Here is a 27,479-nt window from a genome sequence, read left to right as displayed (position 1 = left end):
AGATGCTCCACATCACTAATCATCAGGGAAATGCAAATTAAAACCACAATGAGATATCACCTCACACCAGTAAGGATGGCCAGCATCAAAAAGACTAAGAACAACAGATGCTGGCAAGGATGTAGAGAAAGGGGCACCCTCCTACACTGCTGGTGGGAATGCAAACTAGTTCAACTATTGTGGAAAGCAATATGGAGGTTCCTCAAAAAACTAAAAATAGAAATACCATTTGACCCCAGAATCCCACTCCTTGGAATTTACCCAAAGAATACAACTTCTCAGATTCAAAAAGACATATGCACCCCTATGTTTATTGCAGCACTTTTTACAATAGCCAAGATATGGAAGCAACCTAAGTGTCCATCAGTAGATGAATGGATAAAGAAGATGTGGTACATATACATAATGGAATACTATTCGGCCATAAGAAAGAAACAAATCCTACTATTTGGAACAACATGGATGGAGCTGGAGGACATTATGCTCAGTGAAATAAGCCAGGCAGAGAAAGACAAATACCAAATGATTTCCCTCATTTGTGGAGTATAACAATGAAGCAAAACTGAAGGAACAAAATGGCAGCAGACTCAGAGACTAGAAGAATGAACTAGTGGTTACCAAAGGGGAGGGGATGGGATGGTGGGTGGGGAGGGAGGGAGAAGGAGATTGAGGGGTATTATGTTTAGTACACATGGTGTGGGGGATCACGGGGAGAACAGTGTAGCACAGAGAAGGCACATAGTGGATCTGTGGCATCTTGCTGCACTGATGGACAGTGACTGCATTGGGGCATGGGTGGGGACTTGATAATATGGGTAAATGTAGTAACCACATTGTTTTTTCATGTGAAACCTTCCTAAGAGTGTATATCAATCATACCTTAATAAAAAAATTAAAAAAACAAAATAAAACAAAAGAATCTGCTGACCACATGCACAGCCTCCGGTGCTCCTGAGAGGACGGACGTGGGACACTGAGTACCATCCAGGGTGACAGGACCACCAGGAGCAGACCCTCAGGGAGGCTCCAAAGAGCAGGAAGGCTGCTTTCTGTGGGGAGGTGGCAGTGGACAGAGCAGGACTCAGTGGGTGGGTCTGTGGACTGGGAGCACAGGGCTCTGGGCTGGCCTTGGGCGCGAGCCTCGAAGCAGCCTCCTGGACTCCTGCTGTGTGAGCAGGGACTCCTCATTCGTCTGCCATTGGATAAGAACATGCTGGGGCAGAAAAGCGAAAGAAACATCAGTGGGTCCCAGCCTGCAGCCCAGAGAGGCAAGCCGGGAAGAACAGCAGTGGTGAGGCAGGGACAGACACCAGGGTCCTCAGGGCCCGGGCCCACTCCCTGGACAAGTGCCTGCCAGATGGGGCAGCAGGGCGGCGTCTCAGGGGAGGAATTCTGCTTCAATTCCAGAGCAACAGGCACTGGATTACCCGCCTCCCTCTCCCCACATCACCCGGAAACCAGACGGAACCCTGGAACGGTGGCTGCCTGGCTCTGGGTGACAGGAAGCTCAGAACAGCCTGGGAGAAGGAAACACAGGTGAGGCGAGGCCGCCCACCCATCCCAGCTCGCTGTCCGCACACGGCACCCTCAGGATGCAGGCACCAGGGGCAGGGCCTGGCAGGCGTGGCTGGAGGAGCTCCGCAGGAGGGTCAGGTCTGAGCGCACTCCACCAGGGAAGCCCCACGATAGTGAGAAGCCCAGGAGGAGGCACACAAGGCCCCAGTCAGTCGGGGGACTGAGACCAGGGCCAGGACGGCAGCAGCACAGGGCATGCAGACGTGGGGAGCAGGGCGGGCCCCAGGCCCACGTGCACCCTTGCTGCCCAGAAGTCCCCAGCCCTGCAGCCAGCCCGACAAGGAGAGGGAGTGCAGCAGAGTCTTCCGGGGCTGCGCGGACCCCCACGGCAAAAGGCCTTTATGGGCTTCAGTTTATTCAAATGTAAAATCATTTGAATTGTAAAATCAAGGATCTTTCACTTTTTTATTAGAACTCCCCTTGAGAACATACTTAAGTTATATAATCTCTACCCAGAAAAAGTCCACACTAGTGGCATCTGGCACTAGGTAAGGCAGAGGGCCGGGTCTCCTGTCAGCAGCAGCGATGCAGGTCAGGACAGAGACTCTCAAATCCGCCCCCACTGGACAGGCACCCTCCTGTGCCCAGACATGAGCACAGCCAGCCCACCACAGTGGCCATCACCATCCCAGGCCCCTGAAGGCGGGGCCAGGATGACCCAGGTGGTCTGACCAGGCGAGTGCTGGCGCTCCGTTTGAACAAAATCCTATGGAGGGACTGAAAGGGGAACCCCCTTTCCCCAGATGCGCCCGAGCAGCTGGATAAGGCTCCGGGGGGGTCTTGGGTAGACTCTGGAGGGGCTCTGCCCAGGCTCAGCTTGTAATGCCATCAAAGGTCCGGGATTCCTGTTGAAGTTGACAGAGAGCAACTCCCTCAACAGAACCAGGTGTCCTATGGTTCAGCCCCTAGGATGGCAGGGAGTGCACGTGGGGAAGAGAGAGGAGACTGGCAGAGGGTCACGCGGTGAGGGTCACACCGTGGCCCCCGGGGTGGAGGTGGGAACAGCACCTGACGATCGCTGGGTTCCCAGAACCCTGACCCAAGTTCTGTGCACAGGAATCACACTAGAAGGCAGGACTCCTGCTCTAAGGATGTTTCTAAACCCTGAAAGCTAGGGGTCACGGACCAGGGCTGCTGGCACCCAACACAGTGGGTGGAAGACTGCCCCACCCCAGCACCCCTTGTGCATGGGGCTTTCATCAGCACCATGGCAAGCAGGGAACCCCAGCTTCCTCCTGGGGTGGCCGAAATGTGTCCCCAAAAGACAGGTCGAGTCCCCCTGAGGGCCTGCGAAGGGGACTTACTTGGAAACAGCCCATATGTAAGTGAAGGTGAGGATCTTGAGATGCTGCTGTCCTGGGTTTAGGGTGGGCCCGGCAGAGTCCTCGTGAGAGGGAGGCCCAGACACCGGGACATGTCACAGCAGCAGAGACTGGAGTTGTATGGCCACCAGTCCAGGTTCACCGAGGACGGCGGCTCCCCCAGAGACTGGGACACAAGCACACTCTCCCTGGAGCCTCGGGACTGGTGCTGTCAGTATCTCCACCTTGAACTTCTGGCCTCTAGGACCAGGAGAGTAAATTCCTGTTGTTTTAAGCCACACAGTTTGTGGCCATTTCTTAGGGCAGCCCCAGGAAGCTAACATCCCCACCCCATTCCTGGCCCTGAAGCATCAGCAGGCATGGGGGGCCACATGCGCCCAGCTCCAGAGTCTGCAGGTGGGAAGGCCTTCCTGGAAAGCAAGAGGAAAGGCCCACAACCCCCAGGGGCTCCCATAGCAGCACCTGCATTACATGTTCTACACACCCGCTGCAAGCACAGAGCTGAAAAAGGGCAGCAGAGCCTGCAGGACCAGCCTCAACACTGCTCACTTTACCCAGAGTCTAGCCCACGGTGAGACAGAGAGGCGAAGGAGACCAGGTGGGGACAGTGGCACTGGGCAGGGACGGTGTCTGCATGGCCATGGGGGCTGCAGAATCACAGTCTCAGTGCTGACCAGGGGATACAGAAGTGGGTGGGAAGGAGAGGCTGGGAGGAGGGGCACACAGGTCAGGAGTGCAGCCCGCCTGCCCTGATGGTGCACGGCCAGTTGGCCTGGCCATGCTCAGCACGCACACCCAGGATGGGCATGGCACCAGGCCAGGCTTCCTCAGCAGCCCCTCCACAAGGCATCTGGGAGATGCCAGGAATGTTCACAGCCGAGCAGGACACATGGCCCATCCACGTCCACCAATGCAGACGATGCCCTCGGAGGGACACCGATTGGAAACAAAATGTCAGGAGCCCATGTGCCATAGCACGTGGCGAGGCAGAGTCTGCCACAGATGATGCGACACCGGGAGCCCCACTGGTGACAGGACTGAGCCACAGCAGGTGGGGGGACACAGAGACCCGCGCTGAGCACAGGTGCATGTGCCTGGCTGGCTGGCGGCCCCATCCAGGGACCACACCTCCCAGGCTACCGCTCCACAGCTGGGCAGCACGGAGCCCTTGAAGGGGCCATGAGTCCTGATACTCCAGCCTTTCCCCAGAGGACTGGGAAGCAGGCACAAGGCTCACCTCACCTGAGGAAGGTGCGAGGAAGTCTGTGGGGAGCCTGGAGTGAGGAGGACCCGAAGGCCAGGCCCCAATCAGTGGGTGAGGGGTGGCTCTGCAGGGCCAGGCACCCACCTCCCTCTTGGAGGCTGTGGCTGAACCCTGATCAGAGCCCGTGGGCTGGGCTAGAACTCACCGGGTGGCCCCCTCCCGTGGTAGTGGTAGGGAAGGGGCACAGGGTGGGTGGTTGCCACTGCGTGTGATGCTCCAGCCACATGACGCTCCCATGGAACAGCCCGGCCACCCAACACAGTACGGGTGGACATGGGCCAGCGCCGCATCTGCAGGAGCAGCTCCCTGTCAGGCATCGTGTTTCAGCCGCATCCTGCCAGCCCCAGAGACTCAGGAGAGCAGGTGACCACACACGGGCTATTCCTGCTTTTCCCTGAGGCCCCGCCAGGCCCAGACTGCCACCTAAGCAGAGAAGTACCATCGGGCACATCAGCCACCATCATTCTTTTTACAGGAGGGTCAAGTTCTCCAATCAGGGAAGAGTACTAACAAGTTCTGAGTAAGAGCAGCAACTGCCCCTGTGAACCACCCAGGGTCGAAGGCTGATGTCCTGCCTAAAGCTACGCTGCCCCCGTCCAGGAGACGACAGGGCAAACATTCTCACCTGAGCCTCACAGGAGGAGAGGGACAGGAAGCCTTGTGATGCCCATTTTTCCCTCAGCTGGAAGGCAGAAATTATTCCAGATCCACTGCAATCTGAAATTGGGATTTTCCACGTACCTCCATGCAGCACGGCAATCTGTTCTAATTAAATAACTGGAAAAGCACATCAGGCTGATATGCTCAATCAAGGTGGCAGGTGATGTGTATTTACAGCCCTGCTGTCAGAAAAGGATTCATGACATGCCACGACCTTCCACGGCCACTTTATTAAATGGAATGAATAAAGACAACCCACACACGGGGTGCAGCCTTCCCAGGACAGGCCGCTGGGATTTTCCCAATCTCAGCACGGCCACTTTGTCTCACCGAAAGGCATTTGCCGGAATAAAAACATGTTCTGCATTAGAACTGACTGATGAAGCTGAACAAGGGAAATGTAATGATTCTGGAGGAAGCGGATGGGCTTCTGAGTTCCCTGTGCCCCAGTCTGAGGCACTGCCTCCCGTCGATGAACAGGTAGATCCAAGAGAGGGCACCCGCCAGGCAGTGCACCATGAGCTGGCTGGGCCCCTTGCTGAGGGTGAGGCCAGACCCTGGGGGCTCAGGGTGGCCCTCACCCCAAGCAGCAGGGTTCCAGGGGTCCCAGGAAGAGAGGGGCTAGAACATGGTTCTGACCCCTAAACCCAGCACCCCACCTGTTCTGTCAATAAAGTTTTATTGGCACATGACCATGCCCACCTGGTCATCTTTCCATGTTTACAGATGGTCCCCTGCTGCTTTCCAGACACAGCTGCAGAGCTGAACCACTGGGACAGAGACTGTGTGCTGCACAGCCCACAGCATTTACTGTTCAGCCCTTTACCCTTGATGGACAAAGCCTGATGACCCAAGTGAGAACAAATTGGGGGAGGCCCAGGCCAGAGGAGTAAGAGAACAGAGGAGAGAGGGGAAGATAAACAGATGGACAGAAGTGGGACCAGAAAGGAGATAAGGGAAAACCAGAAGTCGGGAAATGATAGAGAAGCAGGTGGAGGCGAGAGAAGCAGAGGGGAGGCAGGGCCAACACCCAGGCGCACACCCAGAATTCCGCACAGCTACCAGGCTCTCTCACCTCCGGGTCCTGACCCTGCCTCCCGACCAGCAGTGTGTCAGGCAGGCGGCGAGTTACTCAGCGTTAACCAGACCCAGTGGACTGTGGGGTGTGCTCCCCGGATGCCCGTCACCCTGCAGCTTTTTAAGACAGCTGAACAAAACAGGACACTTTGGGGGCTCACCAGCAGTGCTCTGCTGTCATCCTGAGCTGGTATGCACATCCTATATGGTGCCTGCACCTCAGTGAGAGTGACAGATGAGTCTAAGAGAATGATCTAGGGGACACTAAGGAGCCCTTAACACCGACTGCTATGAAGTTACTTTTATTCTATGTCAATATATGAGGCTCGGCTGGTAAGCTGCTGATGGCAGCTTGGAGCAGCTGGTCAAGCTCTCCTTGGACTCTCTGTGACGTACAAGATGCTGCTGTTTAACAGAACAAGAGCAGCCCGGAGGGTACCAGCCTCTGCCTGCAGGGCCTGGGGTCAGCCTGCAGCCACCCTACACTGCACAGTGAGGTCAAAGCCGGGCGCCTGAGCCTGCTCCCTTCCTTGGGCCGCAGGACTGGACTGGGGCACAGCAGCACAGGGGCCTGCTCCCATCCCAGCCCCGGGCAGCCCAGGCTCCACTCACTGAGCCACAGACCTCTCCCAGGGCTGCCCACATGTCTGGGCGCACAGTCTCCCTGCTCCCAGGGTCACCCGCAGGGCCTGGCCAGGCTGTATGGCAGCAGCCCGGGTTCCACACCAGAGGGAGGGTAAAGCGCTCAGGGCCTGGGCAGGCAGGGCAGCCTCTGGAGCTGAGAACCGGATCAGGGAGCAGCAGGGCTGAGTCAGGGAGGCTGGTCTCAGCAGGGCCTGTTTCCTCAAGTGCCTGACGGAAAATCCCTGGAGTCCTGAGGAGGGGCCAGAAGCCCTGGGAGGGATGGGGTAGGGACAGGACCCTAGGTCACTCACCTCACCATCATCACCAACAGGGTCAGCGCAAAGGCACGGACTGCAGAGGGTCTGGAGCTTGCTCAGGCCTCTGGCAGGCAAAGCAGGATTTAGGCACGCTGGGTGCTGAGGGTCTTGGCTGCCCCGCCATAGGCAGCCTTGACCCAGAGGCCTGTGCCCAAAACGGGCCCCGGGCTGGGATCACAGGCCACCACAAAATGGGCATTCAGCAAATGCTAACACAGAGAGAACCGCTCTCCCTGCCCTCCAGACCATCCACTGGATCAGAGAATCCTCAGCGATTCCAGGAGGTGCCAGGGCTACAGTGAAGCAGGCAATGAGCTGGGCTTTGCTGTTTTTCCTGAAAGCTAGGCTTCCAGACCTGGGAGAGGGGCAGGCACACTGCAAATGGGCCAACCCACCGCAAGGCTGATCCCCAGGCCGCAGAGTGGCATGCTCTCCCTGTCTCCTGACCTCGCTGCTTCCCCAGAACCTCGATGTCAAGTGACCCACTGTTCAACCTGCCAGGGGATCCCTGTCTCTAGCCTGAGCTCGTCTTTTGCCCCCCAGTCTCCCAAACCAAACACAACGAAATGCTTGGTCCACAGAGAGAACAACAGGCACCACAGTGGCTAAGGCCCTCTACCCCTCACTGGGGACACAGACGCCCACAGACCAGGCCTCGGGTTCTCCCACCTGGAAACACAGATGCCCACAGACCAGGCCTCGGCCCCCCTCACTGGGGAGGAGGGGTCACAGGATGCCCACCAGGCAGGACAGGAGGCCAGTCACAGGAGAGTAGGAGTGTGGGCCCTGCCCCGCCCTGCCAGTGCCCTCCTCTGGTGGCTGCCAGTCCTCACCGCGGCATAACTGGCCAGGGCTGGTCCAGGTCAGGCGTGTGCTGCTCCTCAGGCCCACTTCCTCCCCCTGGGAGCTTGTCCCAGCTGCTTCCTGAGCCTGACCCTTCCTGGGATCCCTTCCTTTTCTTTGCTGATAGGCTAAGTTCCTCAGTGGGGCCACATTCACCCTGCCTCAGATCTCCGCCTGGATGAGGACCAAGGCCCGCAGGGGGACAAGGACGCCTTTCCCAGGCCCTGGTTAGGAGCCCGTGGGTGCTGGCAGAGAAGCTCTCAGTGTCAGGCGACCCTTCTCTGTGAGGGCTGTATATGTTCCAAGATGCTGTGGAGCACCCCCAGGCCCACGGAAAAATGGCCCCAATGCTAACTGTGGGCCAGTGGGCGTGTGCAGGGAGCCTGGACGTGAGCTACAACACTCAGGCAAGGTGAGCAACCACGCCGTCCGATCTTCCTGCCACACGGCACTTCCATCCTCGAGAAACACAGAGAAAAGCCCTTTGCTGCACACACTGCCCCATGCACGTTACTTCTGTGATGTCACCCAGTGTCTGGGACAGAACCCTAAGGCCTGGCAAGTGATGCAGCCTGCCCTTGCTCCAAATGTCAGAGACCTGGGTCCCACCCCTCACACTGACCACACAGCCTAGGAGAGCCAAGGCGGATCTGGCCTCTCTGTGACACAACGTTCTCACTGGCAGTGAATGACAGCAGAGCGCTAAGGAAAGCTGAAGCCCCCGTGTTCCCCCAAATCCACACCCTATCTGCCATCACTGCCCCCAGGAGCACAGGCCCGGTGCACCAGCAGCAGCCAGCTCAAACACTGGTACTCATGGGGCATGGGGTCCACCTTGAAGCAGGAGCACTGTGGATCCCAGAGAGGTAGGCAGGGCCACCATAGTCTGCCCGGGACCCCTCATCCTCGTCCTGTAGCTGGTGGTGCCCTGATAAGACTCACCCTCTGGCCATGCCCCCTGCCCGGTGGCCACCCATCTCACCAGCCTGCCAGCTCCCCAGCATGCAGGGGTTGCTGGGGCCAGGAGGCCATACTGAGCAAGGAGCCAGCGCACGGTGTGGCCTGGCATAGGTCGGGTCAGACAAGGGCTGGGAAGGAGTCGAGAAGGGGTCTTGCTGGCAAGCGGGAGAAAGAACCCAGGCTGGGGAGAGGCCTCGTCCTGTCCCTACCCCATACCTCCCAGGCCTTCAAGCTGGAGCAGGACCATGGCTGTGTCTGATGCCACCTGGTGGAGGCTGGGAGGTGGTGGCCATCCAAGGAACAGGTGTGGTCTTGGGCAGAACCAGCAGGCCCAGGCCCACCCTGGCACATCGGTGTGCCCAGATACTGCCTCCACTCCCAGAGGACATGGGCTGTGACTTCCAGGCCTGAAGGCAGTCAGTCTCCCTCCATAGACAGGCTGGGAGCAGTGGCCAGCTGCCTCCCCGTGCCTGGTCCTTCCCCAATGGCAGCTCTGGTGGGGCAGGGTTCTTGCGGGAGTGAAAGGGGGCATGTTCAGGTAGAGGGCCAGAGCCATGTCCATACAGACCTCAGAGCAGAGCCCTGCAGGCTGCCTTTGCTGGGGGCAAGGGCCTCCATTGCAACCTGGATGGCAAGCAGAGCGAGCATCCAGAGCATTAAGGCAGGTTCTAGGGGAACCCCCCCACCCCAGCAGTCAGGGGGGGTCCCTCCCTAACAAAGGTCTGGGTTCATGTGGCCTGGGTGGAAGGGAGAAAGCCAACACATGACTGGCCTGCATCCAGGGGAAAAGAGAGAAGTGACAGGGCCCCAGCCTGGCCTCGGGGGGCAGCTTCCCAGCCCCCACCCAGTGCCTCCCACCCTGTGCTGAGACTGGCTGCCTGAGCTCCCGTGGCCACGAGCACAATAGCTGGGTGACACACGTGTGGGCATTCTCACCTCCCTGAGAGCTTCCCCAACTCCAGGAGGTGGACAGGAGGCTAAGTGACTGCCACACTGCCGGCCACAGAAAGTGGGAGAGGGCTCTCTGCTGAAGCCCAGACGGTCCCCTTGAACCTGGATGAGTCAGACCCCTGCAGGCAGGACTGCAGAAGGGGAGTGACTGGAAGCTGGGGCCAGCCCACCAGGCACCTGGGCATCTGTGTAAATCCGTCCTTGGCGGAAGGCTGGGCCCCTGCATCAAACTGACGTGCAGGCCTGCAAAGTAAGATGGGGTGGCTGTGCTGGCCAGCGAGTCTGAGGCCACTGGGAGCCCCTCACTGCCCCGACACATAAAAACCCAGAACATATGGTGTCGGAGGTGCCACACTGTCAGCCTCGTAATTAACTGATTAGAGTACATATGACATAGACAGGTGATCTCAGTGTAAAAAAGGCGGGGATGACAGAGGCCGGCAGGGAGAGCCTTCCCTGCACAACTCTCCTCATCGGTCTCACGTGGAGCTGGGTCTGTTGTGATAATGGGGCTATTGATGCACCTGTACTTACGATGATTCACTTGGAGCAGCTGGAGGTAACCTTTCCCGCCAGCACTGAAGGTCCACGCCCAGCAGCACTCACAGCCACCCCTTCAGGGGCCCTCCTGTCCTCAGTGATATGTGTGAAGACCCGCAAACTCACCCCCATCTCCGAGCCGTGGCAGCCCTGAGTCCACACTCACCTCCATCTCTGAGCTGTGGGCATGCACCTTCTGTACCATGTCCTCGGCCTCACGCACGCGGCGGGTTAGCTGGGGTGAGTACTCAGCAGGGCTCAGCTCGCTGTCGTAGGACCCAAGGATGGCCCGCATGCCGTCCCGCTCCTGTGGGCACAGAGGGCAGGTGTTCAGGCCCAGGAAGGGGAATGGCAGGGCACATGTGACAGAAGATGCTCCCCAGGGACATAAGCAGGAGTCTGGACTGAGGATCAAGTTCAGAAGTCACGTCATAGGAGAAGGACCTTCACACAGCTCCTCAAACTTAACAGCATCTGGATTCACAACAGCCCAACAGAGCCCACTGGGGCTGAGACAGGGTCTTAGCTGATGTGAATGAGCAGCTGGAACATGGCCTGGGCCCATCTGGGTCTGGGGGCTCAGCATGCAGAGGCCAGGCACCCACAGGCCAGCAGGGCGGGGGAGGCTGCTCTCCCCCCAGGTGTGGGCACTCCTCCCAGAGCCTGCCATGCCCTCAGCTGGGCAGAAGGTGTTCACCCCATTTCAGCCAGAACCCTAGGTCACTCTGACTTCCTGAGTCCCATCAAACAGGCCCAGGAAAATACCAGTGGGGCAGGCCAGAAAGTGGGTTGGAATGCCCCTCCTCCTGTGACTTCTGACCTGGCCTCTGACCTAGTAACCCTCATGGAGGCCCTAAGGAGCAGACTCAGCAGGTGAGGAGGGACCTGTCTAAGCTGGGGGTAGCAGGCATCCTGATAGGGCGAGAAACCGACCGCTCTCTGAAAGGCCGCAGAGTCCCACACAGGCAGCCCTGGCCTCAGTACATCTCCTCTTCCCACCGAGCTCAGGGGATGCATGAGGCCACAATCGCAGCCTGCGGGCACGTCACCGTGCATCAGACATGCCTGGCACCCTTTCTGTGTCCCGGCCCAAAGATGGCACCCACATGTGGAGATGCAGCAAGTCAGGGGCCCTGGGAGAGGTGGGCAACCCCTTGAAGCAGGGCCAGGAGACGCTGGTGAGCGGAAGCCCCCGTGAGGCCAACAGGGGAGGCTGCGCAGACCAAGGGTGCCCCAGGCCCAGGGTGGGCCTGCGTAAAGGGCACCCGGTGCTGGGAAAGAAACCTCTGTCTGCCCAGCAGGCTGCCCATCTGCCATCTACCCCTCCCCTGCTATGGGCCTCAAACCATAAGCTGGATATTCTTCTGAACTCCAGCCCCGAGTCTGGATGGAGGGGACTGTGGCCCTAATGGATCCTAGGCATGAGCAGGAAGCAGTGCCCACTCTCCTCCAACCCTACACTTTTGCCACCTGCTGTCGCCCAGGAAGCCTGCATCAAGCGGCACCATTAGAGACTCAAGCCGTCTTGCAGGAAGCCCAGCTCCCAAAGAGTCCCACTTCCCAGAACTTCTAAACAAACAAGTATAGGGCATTGTGGAGTGTCTGGGGTGCACAGCCCAGAAAGGAGAGGTGGGTTCTCCCAGGTTCAAGGACAGGTGCAAGTCCCGGCTCTGCTGTGGACAGGCTGGGCACCGGGAGACCAGCCCTCCAATCTGCGGCCCATCGGCTACCTGACTGACGGGGCAGGTAATCAGCCATGAGGGTCAATGACATCGCGGACAGTCTGGCTCACTGCCCTGCCAACGAGGCTCACACAATGGCAGCAGGAGGACATCACCCCCGTGAGCAGACAGACACCTACATACTCATGGGAGCATCCCTTCCCAGCAGACGCATGCTGGGACGGCTGCTGGAGGCCAGTCCAGCCGTGCACTGTCTTGCTCTGTATACCAGCCAGGAGCCCCTTCCCAGGCCCCAGCCCCGCTGGGGCAGGGTATCCAGGCAAGCTTCAGGGCTCAAAGGCCTGAGGCAGACTGAAATGGCCCAGTGAAGGGGCCCCAGGCACCAAGCCCCCCAACCTAGCAATCTCTGCTTGGTGCCTCCCGGAGCTGAGCCCGGTGTGCCCCCAGGAGAGATGACCCATCCCAACTGCTCTGCTATATGGGGTCCTGATGCCCTACACCCATCCTCCAGGTGAGTCTGGGGGAAGACACAGGGGCTCACAGGATTCCCGCATTCTCCCCTGAGGGCTGATCAGACCCTGGGCTACACACTGCTCACCACCCCAGCATGGATGCATGATTAGCTGATGACAAAAAATACAGTAATTGAGAAATTAAAGTTACAAATCCAACTAGAACTGGTCATGTATCTGTGGAAAATTTGTTTCCCCAGGAAGGTTTATTGAGTGTCATAATTTTATTGAAATCCTCTATCTTCCCATTGACTTTTATGGCTTCGAGCTGGGTGCCAGAGTCATCACTGTTGAGTGCCAATGCCGGGGAGGGGGTCTCCTTTCATAAACAAGCTGTAATTATCTCCTTTATTGACCAATAAATCTCCAGAATGCTGCCTTTCACTGTACTTCTCTTCTATTACCTCTGCAGGCTGGCAATAGCAGGCAAAGAGGAAAACATGTAATTGAAATTTTGTTGTTTACACCTTTTAAAGAAACTGTTTTGTCATTAGTAATAAAAGAGCAAGAACTGTGCTGGCTGCTTTGATCTGATAAAGACTTTTTAATGACGGATTCCACTTGTAGTAAAGTTCGTTCATTTCCACTTGAACAAATGATGGCGATTCATCGCTGAACAGACAGACATCCGGTCAGTGCAGAGGCCTCAGAAACTTGCTCAGAGAGGCACAGAACAAGATGCTTTTTCAGTGAGCGCTTCTCCTAGGGCAGAACAGTCTTGTTTGTAAGCAAGCACCCCTGCCTGTCAGGTAATCGCAGCCACTCCAAGGGCATGTCATAGGCAGGACCCGTGAGGAGAACAGCCCAGGGCATAGGGGCTGCCCAGGAAGGGCCCCAGCCGCTAGGCAGTGCCACCACCTGGTCCTGCCACCCCAGTCTGTGAGGGGCAGGCCCAAGGGCCCTTTGACCCAGGCATCAAATAAATGCCAAAGGGACGTTCTAAGGATTATAAGCTTATAAAAAAAAAAACCAAAACCACAAAATACAAATGAAATTGACCAGCAAACACAAGAATCAGGGAAACTAAGCCCCCAGGATCCAGGTGGTAGGGTGTAACACACTCAGGATGACAAAGAAAGGCACCAAATCAGTAAGAAACAACACACTAGGGAGATGGCGAGCAAGACCGAAACCCCAACTAAATAAAGCCAAACAAGGAAAAACAGTAACTCAGAAGTTTGAATGTAATGAGAGGAACAGCAATGTAGGTATGGCTAGAGAGACCTTGTGAGCTGGGAGATGGATCTAAGGAGTTGACCAGAAGTAAGAACACAGGACAGAGACATACTGGGCAGAACAGGGGGTCCAACAGGCTCCCAACAAGTTACAGAGGAAGGGTAGAAAGGACAGGGCAGGGCAACAACCAGGGAAATGGCGACTGAGAAATTTCCACCCTCAGATTTAGAAACAATTGCACATTCCAGGGTGCAGGGGGTGTGAGGTGAAGGGACACCTCTGCACACGTCCTGGACAAAGTGTAGGGCACCCGGGATGCACGGCAGCCAAGCAGAGGAAGGACGTCAGAGGGGAGCTGGGAGGACACCCCGCCTTTCTGGTGCTCAGAGGAAAGGCTCCCGGTAGCCCCACGTCACCAGGGAAGTGCCCACGGATGTATTTCAGCAAGAAGGAGCATGATCACGGGGAAAGGTCTGAGAAACAAGGTAAACGAGTAAGCGAGTAACACACGCTGTTCATCTCAACGATCGTGACTCTGTCCGAGGAACACACCCGATGGGGGGTTTGAAACAAGACCGAGAGGAAGCGGCTGCTCACATGCTGACGAAGAAGGAGCTGTGGCAACACAAAAATATTTAAACTCCTACAAGATACGGGAAGCCAAGTTACAGAGAACATGATGGGGACATCAGCAGTCCAGGGAAGAGACGCACACACAGCAAACCCGTCTGCCTTCAGGCGGTGAACAAGGTGGACGGCCAGGGAGGAAGGTGTGCCTCTCACCGTACACCCTTGTACCTCCCAACTGTGTGAGATGGTGGTTAGCTGCTGAATATTTTACCTGTTGAAAACATACAAATCAAAAATAGAAATTCAGAGAAAAAAAAAAAGGTAGAACTAAAATATAATGAAAGCATTTAAGGGAGGCCTAAAGCCTTAGGTTCTTCCAAGGGTGGGTAAATACACCACTAGCCATCCACTACATTAAATATGCATGTAAACCACTAAAGGGAGGGAGAAAAAGGGAGAAAAAACAATGCAACAAAAAGTTCTAATAAATTCAAAAGAAGGCAAAAAGGGGAAAGTAATAGAAAAGGAGATGGATAAAAAAATATTAGCTAACATGGAAGAAATTAAAAATGAAATAAATTCTTAGAATAAGTGGACTAGATAGACTTTTCAATTAAAAGACAAGGACAGATAGAGAGCCAAGATGGCGGCGTGAGTAGAGCAGCGGAAATCTCCTCCCAAAACCACATATATCTATGAAAATATAACAAAGACAACTGTTCCTAGAATAAAGACCAGAGGACACAGGACAACATCCAAACCACATCCACATCTGCGAGAATCCAGCACCTCGCAAAGGGGCAGCCCGAGCCAGGCCACGCCCACAGCAACAGCGGAGATAAACTCCATAGCAGCCGGGCAGGAAGCAGAAGCCCTGTCTGTGCGCAGCTACCCAGCACAATCCACTAGAGGTCGCTGTTCTCCCAGGAGAGGAGGGCCACAAACCAACAAGAAGGGAAGTTCTTCCAGCCGTCACTCGTCCCAGCTCTGCAAACTATTCCTATCACCATGAAAAGACAAAATTACAGGCAAAACAAGATCACAGAGACACCAGAGAAGGAGACAGACCTAACCAGTCTTCCTGACAAACAATTCAAAATAAAAATCATAAACATGCTGACGGAGATGCAGAGAAATATGCAAGAGATATGGGATGAAGTCCGGAGGGAGATCACAGATGCCAGAAAGGAGATCGCAGAAATGAAACAAACTCTGGAAGGATTTATAAGCAGAATGGATAAGATGCAAGAGGCCATTGATGGAATTAAAACCAGAGAACAGGAACGCACAGAAGCTGACATAGAGAGAGATAAAAGGATCTCCAGGAATGAAACAATATTAAGAGAACTGTGTGACCAATCCAAAAGGAACAATATCCGTATTATAGGGGTACCAGAAGAAGAAAAGAGAGGAAAAGGGATGGAAAGTATCTTGGAAGAAATAATTGCTGAAAACTACCCCAAACTGGGGGAGGAAATAATCGAACAGACCACGGAAATACACAGAACCCCCAACAGAAAGGATCCAAGGAGGACAACACCAAGACACATAATAATTAAAATGGCAAAGATCAAGGACAAGGAAAGAGTTTTAAAGGCAGCTAGGGAGAAAAAGGTCACCTATGAAGGAAAACCCATCAGGCTAACATCAGACTTCTCGACAGAAACACTACAGGACAAAAGAGAATGGCATGATATATTTAATGCAATGAAACAGAAGGGCCTTGAACCAAGGATACTGTATCCAGCACGACTATCATTTAAATATGATGGTGGGATTAAACAATTCCCAGACAAGCAAAAGCTGAGGGAATTTGCTTCCCACAAACCACCTCTACAGGGCATTTTACAGGGACTGCTCTAGATGGGAGCACTCCTAGAAAGAGCACAGAACAAAACACCCAACATATGAAGAATGGAGGAGAAGGAATTAGAAGGGAGAGAAGAAAACAATCTCCAGACAGTGTATATAACAGCTCAATAAGCAAGCTAAGTTAGGCGGTAAGATACTAAAGAGGCTAACCTTGAACCTTTGGTAACCACGAATTTAAAGCCTGCAATGGTAATAAGTACATATCTTTCAATAGTCACCCTAAATGTAAATAAACTGAATGCACCGATCAAAAGACACAGAGTAATAGAATGGATAAAAAAGCAAGACCCATCTATATGCTGCTTACAAGAAACTCACCTCAAACCCAAAGACACATACAGATTAAAAGTCAAGGGATGGAAAAACATATTTCAGGCAAACAACAGCGAGAAGAAAGCAAGGGTTGCAGTACTAGTATCAGACAAAATAGACTTCAAAACAAAGAAAGTAACAAGAGATAAAGAAGAACACTACATAATGATAAAGGGCTCACTCCAACAAGAGGATATAACCATTCTAAATATATATGCACCCAACACAGGAGCACCAGCATATGTGAAACAAATACTAACAGAACTAAAGGGGGAAACAGACTGCAATGCATTCATTTTAGGAGACTTCAACACACCACTCACCCCAAAGGATAGATCCACGGGGCAGAAAATAAGTAAGGACACGGAAGCACTGAACAACACAGTAGAGCAGATGGACCTAATAGACATCTATAGAACTCTACATCCAAAAGCAACAGGATATACATTCATCTCAAGTGCACATGGAACATTCTCCAGAATAGACCACATACTAGCCCACAAAAAGAGCCTCAGTAAAATACAAAATATTGAAATTCTACCAACCAATTTTTCAGACCACAAAGGTATAAAACTAGAAATAAATTCTACAAAGATAACAAAAAGGCTCACAAACACATGGAGGTTTAACAACACGCTCCTAAATAATCAATGGATCAATGAACAAATTAAAATAGAGATCAAGGAATATATAGAAACAAATGACAACAACAACACAAAGCCCCTACTTCTGTGGGATGCAGCGAAAGCAGTCTTAAGAGGAAAGTATACAGCGATCCAGGCACACTTAAGGAAAAACAATCCCAAACGAACAGTCTAACATCACAATTACCGAAACTGGAAAAAGAAGAACAAATGAGGCCTAAAGTCAGCAGAAGGGGGGACATAATAAAGATCAGAGAAGAAATAAACAAAATTGAGAAGAATAAAACAATAGCAAAAATCAATGAAACCAAGAGCTGGTTCTTTGAGAAAATAAACAAAATAGATAAGCCTCTAGCCAAACTTATTAAGACAAAAAGAGAATCAACACAAATCAACAGAATTAGAAATGAGAACGGAAAAATCACAACAGACTCCACAGAAATACAAAGAATTATTAAAGACTACTATGAAAACCTATATGCCAACAAGCTGGAAAACCTAGAAGAAATGGACAACTTCCTAGAAAAATACAACCTTCCAAGACTGACCAAGGAAGAAACACAAAAGTTAAACAAACCAAACACGAGCAAAGAAATTGAAACGGTAATCAAAAAACTACCCAAGAACAAAACACCCGGGCCAGACAGATTTACCTCGGAATTTTATCAGACACACAGAGAAGACATAGTACCCATTCTCCTTAAAGTTTTCCAAAAAATAGAAGAGGAGGGAATACTCCCAAACTCATTCTATGAAGCTAACATCACCCTAATACCAAAACCAGGCAAAGACCCCACCAAAAAAGAAAACTACAGACCAATATCCCTGATGAACGTAGATGCAAAAATACTCAACAAAATATTAGCAAACCGAATTCAAAAATACATCAAAAGGATCATACACCATGACCAAGTGGGATTCATCCCGGGGATGCAAGGATGGTACAACATTCGAAAGTCCATCAACATCATCCACCACATCAAAAAAAGAAAGACAAAAACCACATGATCATCTCCATAGATGCTGAAAAAGCATCTGACAAAGTTCAACATCCATTCATGATAAAAACTCTCAGCAAAATGGGAATAGAGGGCAAGTACCTCAACATAATAAAGGCCATCTAAGACAAACCCACAGCCAACATTATATTGAACAGCGAGAAGCTGAAAGCTTTTCCTCTCAGATTGGGAACTAGACAGGGATGCCCACTCTCCCCATTGCTATTTAACATAGTACTGGAGGTCCTAGCCACGGCAATCAGACAAAACAAAGAAATACAAGGAATCCAGATTGGTAAAGAAGAAGTTAAACTCTCACTATTTGCAGATGACATGATATTGTACATAAAAAACCCTAAAGACTCCACCCCAAAACTACTAGAACTGATATCAGAATTCAGCAAAGTTGCAGGATACAAAATTAACACACACAAATCTGTAGCTTTCCTATACACTAACAATGAGCCAATAGAAAGAGAAATCAGGAAAACAATTCCATTCACAATTGCATCAAAAAGAATAAAATACCTAGGAATAAATCTAACCAAGGAAGTGAATGACCTATACTCTGAAAACTACAAGTCACTCTTAAGAGAAATTAAAGGGGACACTAACAAATGGAAACTCATCCCATGCTCGTGGCTAGGAAGAATTAATATTGTCAAAATGGCCATCCTGCCCAAAGCAATATACAGATTTGATGCAATCCCTATCAAATTACCAACAGCATTCTTCAATGAACTGGAACAAATAATTCAAAAATTCATATGGAAACACCAAAGTCCCCAAATAGCCAAAGCAATCCTGAGAAAGAAGAATAAAGAAAGGGGGATCTCACTCCCCAACTTCAAGCTCTACTATAAAGCAATAGTAATCAAGACAATTTGGTACTGGCACAAGAACAGAGCCACAGACCAATGGAACAGACTAGAGACTCCAGACATTAACCCAAACATATATGGTCAATTAATATTTGATAAAGGAGCCATGGACATACAATGGCGAAATGACAGTCTCTTCAACAGATGGTGCTGGCAAAACTGGACAGCTACATGTAGGAGAATGAAACTGGACCATTGTCTAACCCCATATACAAAAGTAAATTCAAAATGGATCAAAGACCTGAATGTAAGTCATGAAACCATTAAACTCGTGGAAAAAAACATAGGCAAAAACCTCTTAGACATAAACATGAGTGACCTCTTCTTGAACATATCTCCCTGGGCAAGGAAAACAACAGCAAAAATGAACAAGTGGGAGTATATTAAGCTGAAAAGCTTCTGTACAGCAAAAGACACCATCAATAGAACAAAAAGGAACCCTACAGTATGGGAGAATATACTTGTAAATGACAGATCCGATAAAGGCTTCACGTACAAAATATATAAAGAGCTCACACGCCTCAACAAACAAAAATCCAATAATCCAATTAAAAAATGGGCAGAGGAGCTGAACAGACAGTTCTCCAAAAAAGAAATACAGATGGCCAACAGACACATGAAAAGATGCTCCACATCACTAATTATCAGAGAAATGGGAATTAAAACTACAATGAGGTATCACCTCACACCAGTAAGGATGGCTGCCATCCAAAAGACAAACAACAACAAATGTTGGCGAGGCTGTGGAGAAAGGGGAACTCTCCTACACTGCTGGTGGGAATGTAAGTTAGTTCAACCATTGTGGAAAGCAGTATGGAGGTACATCAAAATGCTCAAAACAGACTTACCATTTGACCCAGGAATTCCACTCCTAGGAATTTACCCTAAGAACGCAGCAATCAAGTTTGAGAAAGACAGATGCACCCCTATGTTTATCGCAGCACTATTTACAATAGCTAAGAATTGGAAGCAACCTAAATGTCCATCGGTAGATGAATGGATAAAGAAGATGTGGTACATATACACAATGGAATACTACTCAGCCATAAGAAGAGGGCAAATCTTACCATTTGCAGCAACATGGATGGAGCTGGAGGGTATTATGCTCAGTGAAATAAGCCAAGCAGAGAAAGAGAAATACCAAATGATTTCACTCATCTGTGGAGTATAAGGACAAAGGAAAAACTGAAGGAACAAAACAGCAGCGGAACCACAGAACTCAAGAATGGACTAACAGGTACCAAAGGGAAAGGGACTGGGGAGGATGGGTGGGTATGGAGGGATAAGGTGGGGAGGAGAAGAAGTGGGGTAATAAGATTAGCATGCATAGGCAGGGGTGGGAGAAAGGGGAGGGCTGTACAACACAGAGAAGACAAGTAGTGATTCTACAACATTTTGCTATGCTGATGGACAGTGACTGTAAAGGGGTTTATAGGGGGGACCTGGTATAGGGGAGAGCCTAGTAAACATAATATTCTTCATGTAAGTGTAGATTAAAGATAATAAAAAAAAAAGAAAGAAAGAAAAGGGGGATTACTCCCTGATAGGATAAAACTAACTGTAAATCAACGATTAATACATGCTTTAAATATCCTTAATTTTGATCACTTAAAGGGTGTCAGATGATCGGCTATGGAGGTACACTTTTCTGATAATATTCCTTTCTCTTAAAAAAAAAAAAAAGCAGTTCCTGTGTGGTGACCTCCAATGAATTCTACACAGTGGTATAAAGGGCATATCAAAGTGTGGGCAAAGGGTCTGTTTGTGTTTATACAGAGGATCAAAGCCTAATTTGGCTACCCAGAAAATGAACTAAGATAAGATATGAAGAAGAACTTCCAACATCAGCACTCTCTGGAAGAGTCATACCAGAAGATAATCATCAAAAAACCTCAACAAAGATCCAGGCGATGCTGCAGTTGTAGCTGCATTCATCCCACCGGTTCCTGGACTTGCCATTGGAATGAAGAAGGAGAGATCTAAGCTGGCCTGTGCATACAGTAAAACAACAAATTTGACTGGATCTATACTGTTGGAACTCAACCAAGAATTAGGAGAAGTGCAAGTTGTAGCGCTCCAAAATCTTACAACTACAGACTATCTATCTACTGTTAAAAGAACATATGGGATGTGAACAGTTCCCAGGAATGGGTTGTTTTAATTTGTCTGATTTCTCTCAGACTGTTCAAGTACAGTTGGACAATATCTATCATATCAGAGACAAATTTTCACAAATGCCTAGGGTGCCTAACTAGTTTTCTTGGCTTCACTGGAGATGGCTGGTAATTATAGATCTGCTTTGGTTATGTAACTGTATTCCTATTATGTTAATGTGTGTGCGCAATTTAATTAGTAGTTTAAAACCTATACATGCTTAAGTCACTCTACAAGAAGATATGTCAAAGAAATAATCAATCTTCCCATGATTTCTTCCATCTGCTACCTCTATAGCTTTTCTTCTTCCTTCCTAATTACAACCCTTAAATAGAATTCATGCCTCATATCGAATTTACCGAGTATCATAATTCTTCCAAGTGGTAAAGATACCTCAAGAGAAATGCTGGGCATAGAAGTCACAGGGCATAAATCTGCAAAGAAGTAAAAAGCTAACCATTTCAAACAATATGGCTTCTCTCTCACTTACCAACTTTACATTTCCCTGTATGGCCCCGGAAGTTGATTGGTTAGCCAGAGACAGGTAAGATTCCTCAAGGGAGGAACAACCTAAGACAGGCACAGTCGCAGGGGGGCTATCAGGTGAGAAATTGGGGATCAACAGAGGTGAGGCTTAGAACCTCACCCCCCCTGTTTTGAGCAAAATCTTCTGCATCCGTGGATGTTTTGTTGCACTTGTCTAGCTTGGATTAATACTTAGCCTATAGGCACACACCTGATCATCTACATTTGCTTTCTTACAGCACTGAACTATGTTTTCTACCTTTATCTTGCATCTACCTACCACTTCAGCATTTTATTAAAAATAATAATAATAATAATAATAATAATAATAATAATAAAGGGAGAAATGTGGGATCCACATATAAATCAAGTATAAAAATCAAACAAATATTCATATTTGACCTGATCGTTTATAGTTCATAATGCGTGATCAAAACCGAAAGTTTCTGTGATGACTGCCCTTGTACTGTTCACCATGTATGAACTTGTTCGTTATGCTTCAAAAGATTGGAGACTGACGAGTATTAGGCTTGGGGTGGATTAATGATTGTGCATTGAGCATTGACTCCCCTATACAGAATTTTATTGTTGTTAACAACCATTTGATCAATAAATATGAGAGATGCCCTCTCAAAAAAAAAAAAGACAAGGACAATCACATTGTATAAAGAAAAACAAGTGTCAGCCACAAGCTATTCACACGAAACACAACCACAACAGACTCAGAGTAAAAAAACAGAAAAACACTAACAAAAGAAAGATGCAGCTATATTAATATCAGACAACATTTAAGGCAAAAAGTTTTAATAGATGTAAAGAGGTGTGCCACATGACAATATAAGGTTCAATTAATTTATCAAGACTATATATGAGTTTTAAACATGTAAGAATATACAATATGTGAAGCAAATAGATAAAATGGCAAAATTTTAATGTATCTTTAACAGTGACTAATAGATGGAGCAAATAAGAAGAAAAAATGAAAATTCTGAACAGCATTGTTAAATTTTATCTAAAAGATATTTAAAGAACATTGTCCCTAAACAATTTGTCATGACACGTTGTTTTTAAGCACATAAAGAACATTTATACAAAATTTTCATATTCTGTAACATACAACACGTCTCAACAAATTTCATGTTATCACTCAAAACTAATTCTTAAACCAAAAAATGGTTAGAAATCAACTCTGAAAAGTGTTGAAACACCATAAACACCATAAAGCAAACCTGATGATACACAGAACCACATGATCAGAACATGTACTGAAGTTCGTGTGATTGCTGTGAGAATTCCTTGACCTTTCCTGCATTTCATACTTCAGCAAACAGACTTGCACAGCACTGGCCCAACTGCACATGCCGGTGCTGCCCACACGCCATGCAATGCCCACTCCCATGCACAAAGGCAGCAGGGCCGCTGCGCACACACCCCTATGGATGCATGCTCTTGCACACACAGACACACATCTACACAACCATTGAGATGCAAGGAAAAAGGATTTAGCAGAGAATTAATAAATTTAGTGTCTATATTAGAAAACCTAAAATGCAAAAATCAGTGAGCTAACCAACTTGAAAATAAGAAAAATAAAACATGCAGAGCATGTGAGAATTAAATAAAGAGCATAATGAGTAAAAAGCTATGTTGATAGAAACTCCCCCAGTGGAAATGTTAGGAGAGAAATAATGGAAAAACAGACTAAGGAGAGGGGGACAGTCACAAAGGTGTAAACCTGCGTGACACCAGAAGGAGCACAAGGAAGATCTGACTAACAGCTGAGGTTTTCCAGTTGGATGACAGCCAGCCAACCACAGATTCAGGAAACTCAGAGAATATCAAGCAAGACAAATACTGAAACATCTACACTAGGCATATCACATTCAAACTGCAGAAAATCAGACACAGAAATCCCCAAAAAAGGTAGAAACCACACACGGGCATGGAAGGGAGGGTGTTTCAGTGTTGAGACAAAAACCTGCCCTCCTAGAATTCTGTTTCCAGGGAAATCACCCTTCAGAAGTAAAGGAGAAATAAACACCTCAGACAAAAAGATTTAAAATTGAGGGGATCTGTTGTTACAGTACACCTGCCCTACAGAAAGTAAAAGGTGCTCTGCAGAGAAGCAGAATGACAGCAGTCAGCAGGCTGGAGGCATGTAAAGAAAGGCAGAGCTTTAGGAACCAGCAGGTGAAGTGCAATCTTTTACTTTTCTTTGTCTTTAATTGATCTAACAGGTGAATGCTGTAATAACGACAAAAACGCACTGGGAGACTACAGCTCCTGGGGGCAGAGTACACGGCAGGAGGGAGGCCTTGGGGACTCCGCTGTAAGGTGACTGCACCCATGATATGTACAGTGTTATTTGAAAGGGGATTTGATTTTTAAATGTATATTGCAAACTCTATGGCAATCATTAAAACAAATTGTTTAAAAAGTATAATTCATGAGCTAAGAGAAAAGAGGAAATGGAATCATATAAAATGTTCCATTAAAACCAAACAAGGCAGATCAAGAAGGGAAGATTAAAAAAGCAGCACAGAGTGAGTGCCCAGACAGAAGACGGCAACGAACATCTCCAAGTCAACCGTGACGAGAAGCAGCCGCGTCAATACCACTGGGAGTTGGGAGGGTCTCACACGTACCAATCAAAAGATATGGTCAGAGTGGACTAAAACACAAGATCCGATTATATGTCATCTATAAAAAACCCACTCTGAGTATACACAGATAGACTTAAAAGTTAAGGGATGGAGAACGATATGCCACACTAACCACCTTCAAAAGAAAGCAGGGGTGGGGAAACTTTATGACTCTGAGAACAAAGAAAGCTATCCGGGATAAAGAAGGCGTTCTATAATGATAAAGGGGTCGATGTTCCCAAGAAGACATCCCAATCCTTAATATTCATTCACCTATCAACACCGGGTCAAAATATGTGGGACAAACCAGTAAACTGCCGGGAGAAAGAAATGAATCCCCTAGAGTGGCTGGAGACATCCGAACCCCCATCAGTAACGGACAGACCCAGCAGGCGGGAAGCCAGCAGGGAAGGACACAGCTGAATCAAACAGCACCAGCCATTAACTGGATCTGACACTGGTGAAAGACTTCACCCAACATAGAGGAAACACATTCTTCTCATGCTCATACAGAACATCCACCAAGAGAGACCACATTCTGGGCCATAAAAACACACCTGAACACATTGAAAAGAAGCACATTTAAATGAAACTAGTAATGAGTAACAACAGTAAGACAGTCGAAAAATCCCAAAATATTTGGAGATTAAACAACACTTCTAAATAACAGATGGATCATAGAAGAACTAAGAGAAATTTAATATTTTTAACAAAATCAAAATGAAAATACAACTTACGAAAATGTGTGAGATGGAGCACAAACTGGGCTTAGAGAGAAATCAATAGCATTTAATTCATAGTTTAGGAAAGAAGAGAGATCTAAAATCAACCATCTAAGCTCCTATTTTAGGAAAACTAAGGGAAGAAGAACAATATAAACCTAAAGCAAGCAGAAGAAAAGAAATAATAAAAATCAGAACAGAAATCAATGAAGTTGAAAACAAGACCTCAACAGAGAAAATCAATAAAACCAAAAATGGGCTCTTTGAAGGATCAACAAAATTCATAAACCTCTAGCAGGCTGACCAAGATAAAAAGCGAGAGACACAAATTACTGATATCAAAAGTGAGAGAAGGGTCATCACTACTAATTCCACAGACAGTAAAAGATAAAGAACTATTATGAACAACTCTGTGCCCAGACAGATATCTGATAACCCAGATGAAATGGACCAATCTCTTGAAAGATGCAAACTATCCAAATGAACAAGAAGAAAAATAGAAAATCCAAATAGGCCAGTATCTATTAAAGAAATGGAATTAATAATTAATAATCTTTCTAAAAAGAAAGCACCAGAGCCAGATGGCTTCACTGGTGAATTCTACCAAATATTTAAGCAAGAAATTAGGCCTGTTCTCTAAAATGTCCTCCAGACAATGAAGCAGTCTGATATATTTTTGTGCATGACACTATAATGGAAGATACATAACATTATGTATTTGCCAAAACCCACAGGAACTGTACAGGAGTAAACATTTATCTAAGCCGCGGACTGCAGTTCCTAACAACAACCCAGGGTCATCTACTTGTGGTGATGGACACACCACACAAATCAGCAGACGACACCGGGAGGGAGGGGTGGGGGCAGTAATGTGGGAGCTCTATACCACTTCTCAATTTTTTGTAAGCCTATAAAACTGTTCCAAAAGCAAAGTCTATTAATAAAATATAATTCTAGATATAAAAGAACATTTATATAACCTCCTCCTCCAAAAAAAAAAAACCCAAAGAACAAAAACCAATGGAGAGATCAGGGAAGGTATGGGGGAGCTGAGTGCAGAGGCCACAGCAGGCCTGAGGGCTCGCTTCCGAGCAGACCCGAGGGACGTCAGCCGGTGGGGGGGCTCAGAGTAGGAGGTGCCAGCCTAGAATTCTATACCCAGCAGAAACATTCTTCAGAAATAAAAGGGTAATACATACACTTTCAAACCAAGAAAAATAAGGATAATTCCTCAGCAAAGATAATTCCTCAGACCTGCACCAGAGGAAACACTACAGGGTATCCTGCAGGCAGAACCATAAGGACCCCAGAGGGACACCTAGAGATGCAGGTGGTGGTGAGGAGCGAGCAAGATGATTAACAATTACGTATACATACAAATGAACATATAAAAACAGCAGCAATAACATCTTTTCAAATGTGTAATGTGTGTTTGTGGGGTGTGTGTGTGTGTGTGTAAATACATGGAGTACTTAACAGTAACAGCCTATAAATGGAGCAACAGTAAGTAGATGCACAGTTTTAAGGCCCTTGAATTATCTGGAAGAAGAGAAATATTAATTTTTATTAGTCTTTGATAAACAGTCTATGTTATAACCACCAAAAGTGCTACTAAAAATTACATAAAAGCATACAGAACTACAAGATAATGAGGACAGGAAAACAGTTTATTGTACAACAAAGTACAAAGCAAAAGAAAGAAGAATGAGGCATAAGGAAAATAGTTGGTTAATTTAAAAGCAAATTTATCATTAACTGCATTAAATGCAACTAAATTAAATATTTTAACTAAAAAAAGATTTTCAGACTGAATAAAATACAAAATCTATGTCTAGCCTGCATCTATGAGACACATATAGAGAAAATAAGAAAGATTCACAGTGAAGAGAGAAAAAGTGAAAATGCTGTCAAATAAGGGAGCTGACATGCCCATATTAATATCAGAGGAGAGTGCTAAGAATCAACAGTCCACAGAAATAAATAATAATTTCACAACAAGTAGCTAAATCAACAGGAAGATGACAATCTTCTATTTAGAGGGAACTAATAAAGCAGAATCCAAAGACACACTGCAATAACTATCAAAATGAAAGGCGAGGTATTACTTACAATCAAACTAAGAAATCTGAATCCATCTCTCAGGATCTGAGAGAAACATCACCGCTGATGTAGAAAATCTGAACACTAAGATTACCAACTAACATACAGCTAGTTAGACAACACCACACAACAGCTCAGAATGCACATCGCTTTTGAGTGGGCATGAGCCATCTACAAAAACTGGCTTTTTAGGGGACATAAAGCAAGTCTCAGTAAATTTTAAAGACCGTTAGCATTCAGATTATGGTCTCTGAACACAGTGAAATCATGCCATGTGCTGTTGCTCACAGAAATAAATAATTAGATATCAGTCATCACTAAATGTTAGGAAATTAAGAAACTTATTTCTAAGTAACATACTGGTAAAAATAAAAATCACAATAAAAATTGATAAATATTTTGAACAGAATGATAAGAAAAATGAAAGCTATTCAAAACTACAGTATGCACCTAAATTTACAGCCTTAAATGCCTACATTAGAAGAAAGGATAAACACCAAATACTTATATATATAACTAAAAAAGTTAGAACAAATTAAACCCAAAGAAAAAGGAA

The 27,479-nt window shown here is 48.1% G+C and overlaps 1 protein-coding gene across 7 annotated transcripts in view; it reads right to left on the bottom strand.

The window, feature by feature from the left end:
* MAD1L1 (mitotic arrest deficient 1 like 1) overlaps nucleotides 1–27,479 on the bottom strand; it is a 415,678-nt gene that overhangs the window by 182,121 nt on the left and 206,078 nt on the right. For all 7 annotated transcript variants that reach the window (XM_057487452.1, XM_057487450.1, XM_057487451.1 and 4 more), the window contains one exon: nucleotides 10,300–10,440. In XM_057487452.1, the coding sequence (XP_057343435.1) occupies nucleotides 10,300–10,440 (141 nt within the window). The remainder of the gene's footprint in view (nucleotides 1–10,299; nucleotides 10,441–27,479) is intronic.

This window comes from Manis pentadactyla, chromosome 10 (assembly GCF_030020395.1).
Source record: "Manis pentadactyla isolate mManPen7 chromosome 10, mManPen7.hap1, whole genome shotgun sequence".
NCBI classification, from domain to species: domain Eukaryota; kingdom Metazoa; phylum Chordata; class Mammalia; order Pholidota; family Manidae; genus Manis; species Manis pentadactyla.
The sequence above is the reverse complement of the archived record's forward strand: the minus strand, read 5'-3'. Positions and strand labels throughout refer to the sequence as shown.